The sequence below is a fragment of the Furipterus horrens genome, unplaced genomic scaffold (genome assembly GCF_987537825.1).
Source record: "Furipterus horrens unplaced genomic scaffold, mFurHor1.1.pri manual_scaffold_12, whole genome shotgun sequence".
NCBI classification, from domain to species: domain Eukaryota; kingdom Metazoa; phylum Chordata; class Mammalia; order Chiroptera; family Furipteridae; genus Furipterus; species Furipterus horrens.
The window spans coordinates 91264732-91279723 of NW_028327182.1; the positions used below are offsets into that span (position 1 = coordinate 91264732).

Consider the following 14992-nt stretch of genomic DNA (forward strand, 5'->3'; position numbering starts at 1 on the left):
TCCACCCCTACTCTACAGCCCTGCAACTTTTTACTTTGGTGGTAAACGCTACACTTCAAGATTTTATAAAATTTCTAAATGTTATATTCGCAGAAACACAGCTCTAAACACAGATCAGCAATCATATATCAAATTATTAGCAAATACTGTTTATTCATCAATAGTACTAAAACAAGAGTATTAGAGCAGGAGGGTTAAATTTGTTTTAAAAGCTTGAGCTATGTGTTCCACGACATTTTTTTTTCAAAGAATTAGCACTTGATAATGGATACTGGTAGTCAGGATCTAGAAGGCTAGTTGTCTTCCAGATGCTAATAGGACTGTACTGAAGCAGTCTTGTAGTTCTTCATATTTAGTGCCCTAAAATTAGAAAATAAATGCCCATTTAATTTTATAGATACAGATAATATATCTGTAGATTCTTATTAAAATGTCTTGCAATAAGAAATTAACAATCCAAAGCCAAATTTAAAAACTCCATTTGTATAAATCAGATATGTCTTAAAGATGTAATTTAAGAATGAAAAGTTGGTTTATGGGACCAGTTTTAAATACTACCATCCAGAGTTTTACTATTTTAGAATGAGAGTAAAAGAAACAAACTTGATTTAGGATAACATTTGTGATAATGTACAAAGAAAGAGATTTCAATAAAATCAAAATTACAAAACAGAAGATAAACTTCTGGCTTTTCAAAAAAGCAATTAGTTATGCTTTTCTTTTCTGTCCATATATACACACTAGGGCATCACATAACTTTCTGTTCTCTGGATAGAAAAGAACTCAGAAAATTGCCCCCAAATAATATTTCTGTAGACAGCAGTTAAATTGCATAAATATTGGAGGGTAGTCTTACTACTGTGATATGATAATAATGTTAGTATTATAATTGATCTCTACAAGTGATAGAATGTACTGGTATTTTTATAAAACAAAAGAATGTAAATTTGGTGTCCTTTACCTTGTCCACTGTAGGAGTCCAGTTGAAGTTTTAAAAAGGTAAATTAGTTTAACTGGAATTAAAACTTTTTCAATGACTAGATAGAAATGAATTATTTTACTTATTTATGATCTCGCACACACAGACACAAAATGATGAATTGATTTTCCTTTTCTAATTTATGTTTTGAGCTCCTGAGAACTTCTCAGTTTTAAGAGTGCTGAAAACCTGGGTAAAACTGAAGTTTTAAAGTATTTTAATAACATACTTTTCCTCAAAGTATTATAAAGTGATGTTAAGAGCATTTTTAAGGAACAAGACCATTCCCTGTTTATGTACAAGATGATTTCAAAGTGAAGAACAGAAATCTTATGTGTCATTAATAGCTTCTCTTTGAGAAAGACAGTGTCAATGTGTACAGCTGAGTGAACTATAAATGTCTCAATAGTCTTAACTCAATAAGATGCCATAGATTCGCTTTAAAAATTATGGACAGAATAGTTTGGTATAGATAAATTAGGCTTTTTCAATTGTGAATTTCAGAAGATTGAAAAGACCTCCTCCAGGGGAGAGCAGGTATATGGAAGGCTTTCCAAAAATTACCCAAATTTGTCATTTTTAAAAGTATGCATAAATAAAAATATTATTTTAAATCTAAAAGTTGAAAACAATTTTTCTTGGCATAGGAACTAAATGTAACATATGACTACCTTTTGACATTCAAAGTCATTATACTTTGAACTGGTCTGCTTTTTGGTCCACCTGGTGGGTGGAAAATCTTAGCATCTTTGACGGAAATCTGGCTGGACAATTTAGCAACATAAGGGTCAGCAGAATGCGAAGGGTAAGGGTCAAAGGTTCCTGCCTTCATTCCACCAGCCTACAAATAAAAATGAGACAATTTTACATGGTTTTGTAAAATGCTTCCAAAAAATTAGATTTTGAAGAAGTTCATATGCATTGTTCATACACATTCGTGGATTGTCTATGGAGTTGGCTTCACATTTAAAGAAAAGTGTCCATTCTGTTTAATTCAAGTACCAGCAAAGAGTCTCCCTACCATCAACTTTATGGGGTTAAGACACTGCAGTTCTAAAAGTTCTCTATTAAAATGCAAATGATTATAGGAAAATAATTGTCTAAACTATTGCCAAGCATTAAAATTTTAGTGAGAGTTTATCAGGTCAGGTGATCGTCTAGTTGGGGGTGAGCCCATCACTAAGGGAATGAGGCCTACATCACATATATTTTGATAGAGAAAGAAGTTAGGACTTGGACCCAAAGGGCAGGAGAAGAGGCCAGGGTAAGGTTTGTCCAACAGGAAGCCTGGCAGAACATGTGTTTACTAAACATCAGTCAATGATGAGAAAGATAATTAAAAAACAAAAAAGGATAGTACATAGAAATAGAATGTGAGAAGAAGATGGAATCTGCTTTATATTTATTTATAATCTATTAAGGGAAGTCCATCAAAATATTTTTGAACTACACAGAAAACAGATGAATATTTGCTTCAACTTTTTCAACTGATTTACCATGACTTTAATCTTTATATTATATATAGTTGCTAAGAAAACTCTATAGTATCATAATAACCCATTAATTTAAGCATCTTTTCTTTTACAGTATCTAAGGCAAATATATGTCTAAACTTAATTCATCTGATGGATTGGGTTGTACTTTTTTAATTTTCTAGATTAAAAACATTGTTCTGAAGGGCAAAAAATAATAATAAAACTTAAGAAATGTAAAATAGATTCAATAAATGTAAAAGTAGATAAATTAAAAATAATAAAATATATATGGTAAATATACAAACCTACCAGATGATGCATTTGAAAATAAGTTAAATAGGTAAATCTATATTATAATTAAGACTATGAAAGGAATAAAGGAAACCCATACATATATGGAATACTAAACTATTGTTTTGCTAAACCTCTATGTTAATAAACTTGAAAACCTGAATGAAGTAAATGATTTTTCTAAGAAAATGTAAATATCAAAATTGACTCAAATAGAGACAGAAAACCTATAGAAAACAAAGAGGCACCATGCAAGACATGAAGCCCAGAATGTTTCCTATGATAATTCTTTCAAGCTTTCAAGAACAGATATTTCTGGTGCTATTTAAACTGTTATAGAACATAAAGAAGGAAACCTACCTGATTATTCTAAGATGCTAGCATCTACTTATACCAAAAAAAAAAAAAAAAAAGAACAAGACATACAAAAAAATAAGTACAGATCAGTCACACTTAAAATCATTGATGCAAAGATACTTAATAAAATATTAATAGATAAAACAGCATTGCACTTAAAGATTAACACAACACAGCCAAGTAGGCCCCACTTCAAGACACCTATGGCTAGTCATCTAATAGCAAGTCAAAGGGAGGAAAGAAGACGGTATAAATAGATTATACCAAAACGGCCAAGATGATTCTACACATATTCCTGATTTACTCCTATCTTTGGCATCTACAAGAATGAAGTACTAGAGCTTTCCTCATTGATTTAAGATTAAGACAAGGACGGCCACTAGTGCTGGTCTAAGCAGACATGAATATAACATAAGAGATGAAAATATTGGGAAGGAGGGAGCAAAATTATTGGCAGATAATATAATCATGTGACTGAAAATTCAAAAAGAATCAACAGAATTCCCATTAGAATATAAGAAATTTTAATGAAGTAGCCAGTTATTTTTTAAAATCAAATGTTTTATAAGGACAAATAACATGAGGAGAAATATGATGGAAAAAACCAAAAACTATTAACAACAGCCTTGAAATAAGTGAGAATAAATGTAAGATATATAAACCTATGTGAAGTAAAATATAATATTCTACAAGAGAAATGAAGGTTTTTCTGTCATTTCTAGGCAGAAGATTTAAATTATAAATATCCAAATAAATCTTAAAACCTAAAAATTTAACTTTACAGCAAAATACCAAAGGTCTTTTTCCTCCAGAACTTTACAAAATAATTCCAAAGTTCTAGAGAATATATATAGAACAGCCAATGTAACTTTTTTAAAGAAAAACAAGAAGAAATCAGACCCCCCCAATACTGAAATGTAATAGTAATAAGCTAAAGCAGTTTGGTGCTGGTAGAAATAAACAAATAGCAAATAAAATAGAAATATAGAAAAAAAAATAACCTCCAAAAAATGGGAATTTTGATTTGATAAGTGGCATTTCAGAGCAGTGGTGTTAAAAATTATTCTATCAGTAATATTGGGAACAATTGTTTTTTTAAAAAATATATCAGTTTTACTTGCATCTAATTCACATATAATGCACTGTGCCCACTTGAAGTTTACAATTCTCTGAGTTTTGACAGATATATATACCCCTGAAACCACAAGCAAAATCAAGATACAGAACATATCCTCCCCACAAAGTTTCCTTCTGCCCTAAAAACTTAATTTTGAAAAAGATAAGAACTGGATCCTTACCTCATTCTTCACATCAATTATTGGAGTAGGCAAAAAGAGGTCGACATGAGTCCGTGAAGCACAGTTTATTCTTCTGTATTATCACTTACTAATTGTTGTACTCTTTTCCATACGAATGGCTGCAAACCAACTTTTTCCCACCCCCGTATATTTCAGATGAAGATTTTAATATAAAAGAATAAGACTAACAGAAGAAATCAAGAATGTGCATTTTTGTAATGCTGGTGGTAAGGTTAAGACATCATAAAACGCAACGCAAAGGATAAATCTGACTATATCAAATTACTAAGTTTCTGAATAGCACAAAATTCCACAATCAAAGTCAAAGATTCAACAGACTAAAAAAAATTACTTTCGACACAGATGACAAAAGAACAATAGCCTTAACATGAAAATATCTTACAAATCAATATGAAAAAATACAAATATCCTAATAGAAAATCTGCAGGGAAAATAAACAGGCAATTACAGAGGAAATAATATGTATAAACTAAGGTTTATAAACTATAAGAAGCATTTTCATTTTTATTCAAACTTGTAAACTTCAGCAAAGTGCGATTGTTTAATCATTTCAGAAATGAAAAGGGGTTTTTATGGTTTTGAGAAAAACTGTCCCTGAGATTTAGAGAGGCACTTAGGAAAATCTATTATAAATTCAAATATATATGAATTGATTAATAATTACTTCATAAGAGCTTCCTTATTCCCATACACTAGCCATATTTTGGGACTTCTCATAATTTTATAAAACTGGTTTTACTATTCTTGGTGTGAATACCAACAAAAGTTTATTTACATGGGTAATATAATAATTTGACAGCAAGAGACACCATTTTTCAAAAATGCTTAATATTTTCTCATTTTATAATGTTTAACTTACCTTTTTGCCAGGAGAAGAGGGCTTAAAAGGGCTTGAAGATAATTCTTTCTTCTCTACTTTTTTAATTGGTGGTAAAGGTTTCTCCAAAAAATAAGGATTGGTATCAAAATATTCTCTTGGGTAAAGATTTAACTTGAAAGGTGTCCCTTTAAGAAGATGTTGGTGCTCTTCATTCTCTTTCTGTAAATTAAAGAGTTTGAAATTATTACATGAATTGATAATACTGTAGGGTCGAATCTTCTTTTAACTTTTATTTATTTATTTGTTTATTTATTAACTTTTTAATCCTCACCTGAGGATATGTTCAGTAATTTTAGAGAGAGGGGAAGGGGAGCAGAGGTAGAGGGAGGGGGAAAAGGAGTGGGGAGGGGAGGAGAGAGAGAGAGAGAGAGAGAGAGAGAGAGAGAGAGAGAGACATTGATTGGTTGCCTCTCATACACACCCCAACCAGTGACCGAACCCACAACCCACGTATGTCCCCTGACCAGCAATGGAACCAGCAACAGAACAACACTCCAACCAACTGAAGCCACCCAACCGGGGCTCTTTTACATTTTAATATCAGCACATAGCCTTTAAATATATACTTCCAGCTTCACGTTTTTTAAACACTCCTTTGTTACCTCCTGCTTTCATGATACAAAAGATACGCTTACTTATGAACAAGCACAACTCCGATTGCTAATTTTGGATATAAATTTATTTGAAGTATAGAAATCTACTTATCACCTGGACAAATCTATATTAACCATCTCAGTGATATGACAAAGTAAAAAATAAATTTAAAAAGATGTGTCTTTGGTTCAAACCCTCACTCCTGCCTGCACTTCTCAGGGACCATGGGGTCCTTTCTGTGTCACGCGCTCTTCAGCTGTAAATGAGCGTGACCTGCTCCCTCAGCATGCTGTTGTCAAGATTAAAGGAGATCCTGCACGTATAGTACCCGGCATACGGTGGGCCTGTAATGTCAGATTTTAGTTCTGAGAATGAGGATCACTCACTTTTTACATCATAGCATTTTTATGTTACAGTATTTTTAGCTCCCTGGTACTCCAGCAATACAGAGGTCACTTATGGGACAATACTACATACAAAAATTGCTGTTAATAAAGTAGAAAAAATTTTCGTGATATAAAATATAGACTCAAAAAAAAAGCTGTAAAGTGAATATTGATATATGTTGCCAGTTTTTCATGTACGAAATTTAGTATTTCATCATTCAACAGAAAACTGGAAGCATTTGCTAAATGAGATCTGAAATGGTTAATCCAGGGAAGACTGAGTCTCATTTCTGAGAACGTGGCAGTAACGCGGTCAGGATTTGTCACGTTTTGGCTTTTTCTCTATAGCTTCTGCTTGTCCTCTTCCCTTCTCCAGCGCAAAGGAATTTCATCCCTTCCTGGCGATCGGCTCTCCTCTGTCCCGCAACCATGGGACTGATCATTTAGCCCTTCCACTTCTTTTCTTTTGGGAAGTGTTTATCAAATTTTAGTTTTCATGCATCACTTTATAAATTATTTAAATTACGAATGCCCAAGTTCTCTCCTCAGAGAGTTCTGGTCCTATTGGCCTACTTACTGCACAGCCCACAGTCGCCCCAGGTGATTCCGAAGCCGGGTACCATAAGGCCATGCTCTAAGGATCCGGATGTTGCATTTCTTCTACCAACCCTGCCCTAGAGTATTCAGCTGAGTGCCGATCAGTACATATTAGTGGGGAAGCTGTTCAAGAACCACCACAAGGACCACCTAAAAGGTCAGAGGTAACCGGGCCCAGCCCTCACAGAGGGCTGGGATGGGCACTGTTCCAGCCACTGTGCTGGGAACTGTGATTCCCAGGGAACTCAGGAGGGTATACAGAAAGGTCCTGCTTCAGCAGCGAGGAAGAATTAGCCCTAGATTTAGCACCGCTTCCATCCCACCAAACGTATCTGAAACGAAGACCTGAAAAAAATCCAACTGTTGACAAGTAATTTCACTGCATCCCAGAACAAAGCTCAAGAATATTCAAAAATATTTAGCAAACAATAAGGCAAAACTGACAATGCCCAGCATCCAACTAAAAATTACCGGTAATGTCAAGAGTGTAAAAGGCATATGCCAGTGTGTTTCAGTTTTCGGTTCTGCCATTTAATGAAGTGAGCAGTTTTCTCCGTGCTCCCGCTTTCACCTCCGTAGGCCGTCATCCTTTCTCTGGTACCCCTTCCTCACCTTCCTCCACCACTCCTCCATTCCAGTCACTCATGATAATGGCTTCATCAGCCCCAAAGTACTCCCACTGCTTTGTGGGGCACAAGACACTAGGGTGTGGTGGGGACATGCCAAGGGTTAGGATACGACTCTTCTACTCAAAACAGAATGTAGCTGATGAGGTCACGTTAACAGAAGTCTCACAGCTAGCTCAGAGAGATGTAAGATCAGTGTAGTAAACTAGAGCCGCTGATGAAAGCTCTTCCTGGGAAGAGCTGAGAGGATCTGTAGCAAGATGTGGCAACCTAATACCAAAAAAATAAAATGACCACCATTCATGAGCACCAGGCTGCCACTGCCCTAGTTATACAAATATGTAAAACAAAACGAGGCATCATCTGATCAAAACAGAACATGATCACAAGTGAATTCCCTAAGTCAACTAAATGAGAAAAGCTGAAAAAAGTTAAAACATTCTTTTACCTTATAATTCAGTTTTGGTGCATCGTAGAAATCCTCAGAGTGTGAAAACTGTTTACCTATCGTAACATTTGCATAGCTGAAGAAAGGAGATAAGTAATGGTGACTTCAGGGTTCAGAAACTTTAAATTTTATTGTTTTAAGTTCAAAACAAATGATATACAAGTATTCAGTATATCCTACCCATATCCAGTTCCTTTCTTTCCTGGGCTTGTGTATAAATTCTTCCCAGGAGCCTCATAGCTTTCGCTGGGTTTTGACTGTGCGCTGAAGAAAGGGACTGGACCCCCTATTGTTCCATAGTAGCTTCCTGCTCCACACCTTACAGTTAAAACAAACCAGGAACAAAAAAAAGCAGGTTAAAATGACCAATTCTGTAAGAGCGGAATTTATGCAATGGAATTGACTTGCTTAATTTTGGTAGAAAAAGAACATTTTTGTTAATTCAATTTTCCCCATGTTTCAAAGACAAAATTTAAGAAGAATTTTTAATGTTCCATGCTTATTTTAAATGTTCACATAAACAAAACTTCATTATCTCTAGGAAGTTAAAATTGCTCCCATTAATTCAGTTAACTATAACAATAAATAGACCCTTTTGTGTACTTTATGGCAAATTAGCTAATAAATGGTTAATTACGTCTGACCATCCACTCATTGGAAACTACACTTCCAAAATATATAAATATATTTTCTACTGCTGATGACAAAATGAGTCTCATGGAATTTTGCTGATTTTCTCCTTTTTTGGTTTATACTTATTACTATAGAAAAATATTAACCAAATATTTTTTAATTTTAATGTTAAATTTTCTGGGCCCATAGTATATATATTTAATCATTAAAGCATTTACCACCCAGTACTTTAACAAATATTATCTCTAAATTTTCATAATAAAAAGGATAGCTAATGTTAGTAACCGTCATAATCTCTAATTTCCAAGTTATAAATGAAGTAAATTTTCATAATCAGGAAATGGTACCCCAAGACAAATAAAACCTTATTATCATTAAAACTTGACAGTGTTTATACATTTGAATTAGAATTTTTAAAAACTAGAAGGATATTAACATTGATTACTTATTATCTCTGGCCTACAAATAGGTATTTTACCCTTTAAATAACTTTTAATAAGGTTCCATTAGGGGAAGATACTCACTTTCATTTATTACTATTTATGAATATATGTCATAAAATAAAATATAATAAGGAGATAGAGCAATGACATCACAGATAAAAGATCAACTATACACAGGCATAATCTAAGAAGAATGTAATTTAATGCAAGCAATAGATATCAGTACATTTAAAACTTATTAAATGCCTGTGGTTCCATAATTTGGTGTTGAATAAGTACCAGTAAAGAAGGCTTCTTATTTCTACCATCAAGCTCTCTTTTTGGAAATATTTTGTGTATCCCACTACATTACACATTTTTTTTACACATTTGTGAGATTTAAAATGAAAGGAAAATTAGTCTAACTACAAAACTGTTATTATTTCTTGGCTGACAAATGAACATAAGCATATTATAATCCAACAATTTCAACCAGTGTGCCACAAGAATTTACCTGACTGTTTAGTCAGGGGCACTGACCTCTTTTTCCGTAGACTGTCAGATTTTAAAATGACAACAGCCAACACAACAATAACCATTGGATGTGAATAAATCAAAATTTTACCTATTTTTTGTCAGATTGGCAAAAAATGTATTTTTTTGTTGTGCCACTGAATTTTATAATTAGTTTATGTGTGCCATGAGATGAAAAAGGCTGAAAATGACTGTTATAATCTAGTGTGTCAAGGCAGCAATATCCAATTATTATAAGAGGTCAAAGTTCATGGGAGACACTGAAAAATAAGAAGTTATTTAAAGGGTAAAATTCCTATGTTACATGTAAAACAAATGAAGTAGTAACCCAAAAAATGCAATATCTAAGGAGAAAGTGAAAAAGCCAAAGAAAAAGTATTAGTAATATAAATAAATAATTCAAACAACTTATCCAAAATCTGAAAAGGTAGAAAAAGCATAAAATATAACAACAGAAAGAAATAAATTCTCCATGCTTAATAAAAACTTAGTCATTTTGACTTTGAAGCTTTACTAATCTCAAGAAAATACCACAAACAATCACAAAATTAGCCTTCAACCAACCCTTGTCTACCATAAATTATAAATTGAGAGAGTAAAATTATTGAGTGTAACTTATTCTAAAACTCAGCTATATGATATGATGTAACATAGGCTATATGCTTTTATGTGTTCAATAATTTGAAGTTAAGAAAAAAATGAATGTTGGAGGAGTATGGTGGGGAGGCATATGTCATAAACATCAACGTTGCAAGGAAGTATGAAGCATGATTTCTGCTAAAAAAAAAAAAATGAATCTTCACCTTGACACTTCTCACAACTAAAATGTTGTTAAACCCCATGCCCGTATGTTCACAATGATTTTTAAATAACATACCATTGATAAATTATCTCCTTTACCAAAAAGAAGGCTTTTCCTAATTTCACTTTTTTATTAATGCCTTGTAGAAGTTTGTTTTTAAGCAGATAAAATAGTCCAGGGCACAGATATGATGACCCAAGGTGATTTTTTTCCCCATCCTGACTACTGCCAGGTGTTTGATCAAATTTATATTTATTATTTAGTTGGCTTTTATTATATAAACTAATAGAGAACAATGACATAGATAATCCAACATTTTATGTGATAAGGAGAATCAAAATCACATGTCAACCTAAATCTTTTATTATAACTGTCCCCACCTAAGACAAAATAACCAAAGGGTCATACTTCAAAAAATGAATCATATATAAGTAAGACCTACAGACAAGCAAACACTTAATCTAGGCTAGAAGAGAGCAAGCTGCAGATGTCGTTAAGACTTTCCCCCGAGCACTTACGGTTTTTTATCTCCACTACTCGGGAGGAAGGCTTTGCCGAGATTTTTCTTGGCTTCTTCTATCCTGTGTCGTCTCCTCACTTGATTCAGGCTTACATAGCCTTCACCTTCAAAGACCCTTACAAATTGGGGGTCAAAATAACCTGCCTGAAGACTTGACATTTCTTTGGGTCCCCCAGGTAGCATCTGTCTATTTTTGCTTGCAGCTTCATTAAAGGGTCCTGTAGAAATAAATTAGGAAGATCATAATTTTGAGCTCACCAGTAACTAAAGAACATGAAAAATAACTTAGAAAATTTTTTAAATATGACATGGGCCAATAACTTTTGAGACCCAAAACCTGTTTCAAAATGTTCACTGAAAGCTCTGCATGAAAGGCTGTCGACAATAAGATCTAAGAGGGTTGCATTAGAATATTTTATTAATTAGATGAAGGCCCTGGTTAAAGACTGAATGTCAGAGCTGCAAGAGACTTTAGAGGTTATCTGATCCAATGCTGCCCCGTCTACATACTGGGAAACACTATTTGTGTGAGATGTGTGTGTGTGTGTGTGTGAGTGTGTGTGTGTGTGTGTGTGTGTGTGTGTGTGTGTGCTGAAGGAGAGGGTATTCCACACTCAGAATGAAGCAGTTTCCCTACTGGGTAGATACATGTGAGTGCCATTATCCACTAAAAGACATAAACAAGAATGTTCATGGCAATGTCATTCATTATCATCAAAAACAAGAAATAGTCCATCACCAGGAGAAAAGATAAATAAATTGCGGTATACTTATACAAAGAAATATTGGATTGGCCAAAAAGTTTGTTTAGTTTTTTTCGGTACGATGGCTCTAGTAGAGCTTAGTTGTCTTCAACTTCATTAGGAACAATTGTGTTCAATTGTATTGTGACAGTTGTCATATCATGGGCATTTTTTAAAAAATCAAAATTGGTGAATTTTTGTGCAGCCATTTTAATATTTAAAATGGAAGAAAATATGCAACATTTTCAGCATATTATACTTAATTATTTCAAGAAAGCTAAAAACAAAACTGAAATGCAAGAAGAGATTTGAATCATGTATGGAGAAGGTGCTGTGACTGATCAAATGTGTCACAAGTGGCTTGTGCAGTTTCTTGGTACTATTGACATTTTGGCCAAATAATTCTTTGCTGTGAGGCTGCCTTACGCATTGGAAGATGTTTAGCAGCACCCCTGTCCTCTACCCACTAGAAGCCAATAGCAGGAGACAGCCACAATACTCAAAATAGTCAAATGTGTCTTTTATTTTATGGGAAAAAAACCGGAGACTTCCGGCCAAGAAGGAGGCCTAGACAGACACACTGCATCTCCCTCCACAACTAAGAAGGAATACAACTACCTCAAAACTAGAGGCAACCAGAAGTTCCAGGAAATCAAGCTGCATGGAAGTCCAACAAACAAAGATATAAAGAAGAAATACTCATCCAGACAGGTAGGAGGGGCAGAGCTAGGGCAGAGAGGGCATGGTGTGGTGGTGGTGGCAGCTGCTGGCGGAAAACGCAGTCATGTGTTTTAAAGAGTGGGGAGGGACACCTGGGGAGCACTCCCAGCTCCTGACCAGACCACTCAGCTCATGGTCTCAGCGCCAGGGAAAATTAAGCCTCATTGCTTCTGACTGTGCAGACCAGTGGGGGTTTGGGTGGAAAAAGAAACTGCTGGTCTCTCAGCAGAGTCCGCTTGTATAAAGGGCCCCCACAGTCCTAGAATGTCTGCAGACCCCCCCACTCTGGGAACAATGGCCAAAGCAACAACTAGAGTGACGCCAGTCCCATATAAAGTGGGAGAAGTGCCTGGAAAAGGGGTGAGTGCTGAACAAGTGACACTGTTCTCTCTCAGACCCCTCCCCCACATACAGCGCCACAACGTGGTGAAACAGGTCACCCTCTACTGAGGAGGAAACCTAAGGTCCCGCCCCTTACAATGTAAGAGATGTGACAGCTCTACCTAAGACACAGAGGCAAGCAAACACAGGAGCCTGTCAAGATGAGGAGACAGAGAAGTATGGCCCAAAAGGGGGAACGGATCAAGGTTCCAGTGGGAGAACTAAGTGATGAGGAGACAGCCAACCTAACAGACCCAGAATTCAAAACACTGGTGATAAAGATGCTCACAGGCTTGACAGATATGCTTAAGTACGGCAAATGCATAAGGGAAGAAGTGAAGGTGATGCTAAGTGAAACTAAGGAAAATCCACATAAAACCAGTGGTGAAGGGAAGGAAACTGGGGTTCAAATCAATGATTTGGAACATAAGGAGGAAAACAACAGTCAACCAGTACAGAAAGAGGAAACAATAATTGAAAAAAATAAGGAGAGGCTTAGGAACCTCTGGGACAAGTTTAAATGTGCCAACATCTGAATCATAGGGGTGCCAAAAGGAGAAGAGGAAGAGCAAGAAATTGAAAGCTTATGTGAGAAAATAATAGAGGAAAACTCCCCAAATTTGGTGAAGGAAATAGACATACAAGTCCAGGAAGCACGGAGAGTCCCAAACAAGCTAGACCCATATATCTTCTTCTCTATTTTTAATGCTCAGCACACCATATACACTATTCTGCAACTTGATTTTTTTTGGTTTAATAACATATCTTGGAAGTATTTCATATTTTTCTTATTGTTACGTAGAAGTTATTGAATAGCCAAAAATTTAACTGAGACTTTAGCTCTTATTATTTATGACTCTTCTAAAAATCCCTCCGCTATTCACTAAGCATTTCATTTTTCAAGACGGGATGGTGCATGGCCTTAACAGGTGCAAATGTAAATGCTATTTGCATAGTAGACTGTCCCATTGAAGAAAAAAATGTTTAAAAATATTCTGGGAGAAAACTACCATGAACCCTTGGAAAGAAGTAAAATTACCTACGAGGAGAATTATAAACGTAGGGCAGCACAATGAAATGAACTTCTTGCTCTTACGAAATGAAATTCTCTTAACTCTATCGAAATTTCACAAGCTTATTCAACTATAATACTCATAGGTAAAATATGGACCATTAAAAATATCATTTAGCTTAAAGATTAAATCCAAATTTTCATAAAGAAAATGTCTACTATTAGGCTGTAAGGGAAACCAAATATACTTACGATTAAATCGGGACACATATTTATCTCCAACAGTAATGTATTCCATCTCACTGAAGAGGCCAATTCTCTCCATATCAGTTTTCCCTCCTTCTGCAGGCATGGTTGCTTCTGGGTGGGGATGGTGTCTATATTGGTAACTTCAAAAGTTCCTTAGGGCTACTTCTATGATAGCCCAAATCTACCTTACAGGGAAAAATACAGGAGGGAACATTTAGAAAAATGCTGATTATTAAATTTCAGTCTGAAAGTTAACATTCCCTACAGAACAACAGTCTTCCCCCAAAAAAACTATGTGGGGGAAGAATCTACTTTGGGGGCTGAGGGAAAATAATGAGACTCAAAATTATCACCATGAACCCTCCTTCTGACTCTCCAGGTGAAATGTCCACAAGTTACTAAGTATGACAGCACTATCGTACCGCCATTCAACTGCTGTTAATGATAACATTATTACTATACACTGAGGTACAAATACCGTGCAAACAACAGCCTTTCTTTGAGTACAAGTTAGAATTAGAAGTCATAATTAACTAAGGCAGGCATTTTCAGTTCAGATCAAATGATTTAAACACACTGCATTGTCCCTCGTATGGAAAATTATAACTTAGCTTTTCAGAACGCACAACACATACAGGTACAACCCTACAGTTCTGGAGTATTTTTCTCATTTAATGCGGGAGAGGACAATCCAGACAAGATAAAAACAAAGAACAACAATACCAACAAAAATCCACAATGAATTCAAAGTATTTGTTAAAGCATAGACTCTAACTGTGATTATCTTTGGAAATATCACATTAAACATGCAAGTATGTACTTAGATATAACTTGTTTAATTAGACTTGTTCTAAAAATTAAAAAAAAATTAAAAAATAAGAAAAAGGAGGACCAGAGAGCTAAGATTACTTGCCCCCATTTCCTCCTAATACTTATAAAGCGCCAACTTGATCCAGGCACTGGGCATACACTAGTGAAAAACATCAAACATTGACTAAGCCTGGAATATAGAGCAAGTTGCTTC

At 34.9% G+C, this 14992-nt stretch overlaps 1 protein-coding gene across 1 annotated transcript; it reads right to left on the bottom strand.

The window, feature by feature from the left end:
- Positions 1-192: 192 nt before the first annotated feature.
- Positions 193-14137, bottom strand: CFAP96 (cilia and flagella associated protein 96). Its single transcript, XM_090258484.1, has 7 exons — positions 13972-14137; positions 10862-11081; positions 8133-8270; positions 7953-8028; positions 5281-5460; positions 1651-1820; positions 193-360 (listed from the first exon to the last, which is right to left on the bottom strand). The coding sequence occupies exons 1-7, from the start codon at positions 14069-14071 to the stop codon at positions 312-314; spliced, it is 933 nt and encodes a 310-aa protein (XP_090114610.1). The 5' UTR covers positions 14072-14137; the 3' UTR covers positions 193-311.
- Positions 14138-14992: the final 855 nt, after the last annotated feature.

What these genes read in the sequence shown, in the direction of transcription:
- CFAP96 (XM_090258484.1), bottom strand. Translation starts at nt 14,071, where the DNA reads ATGCCTGCAGAAGGAGGGAAAACTGATATGGAGAGAATTGGCCTCTTC. An exon ending in AGTAGTGGAGATAAAAAACC is followed by an intron (nt 8,271 to 10,861) that starts GTAAGTGCTCGG and finishes TTTAACTGTAAG; the next exon opens with GTGTGGAGCAGGAAGCTACT. An exon ending in CACCAAAACTGAATTATAAG is followed by an intron (nt 5,461 to 7,952) that starts GTAAAAGAATGT and finishes TTTAATTTACAG; the next exon opens with AAAGAGAATGAAGAGCACCA.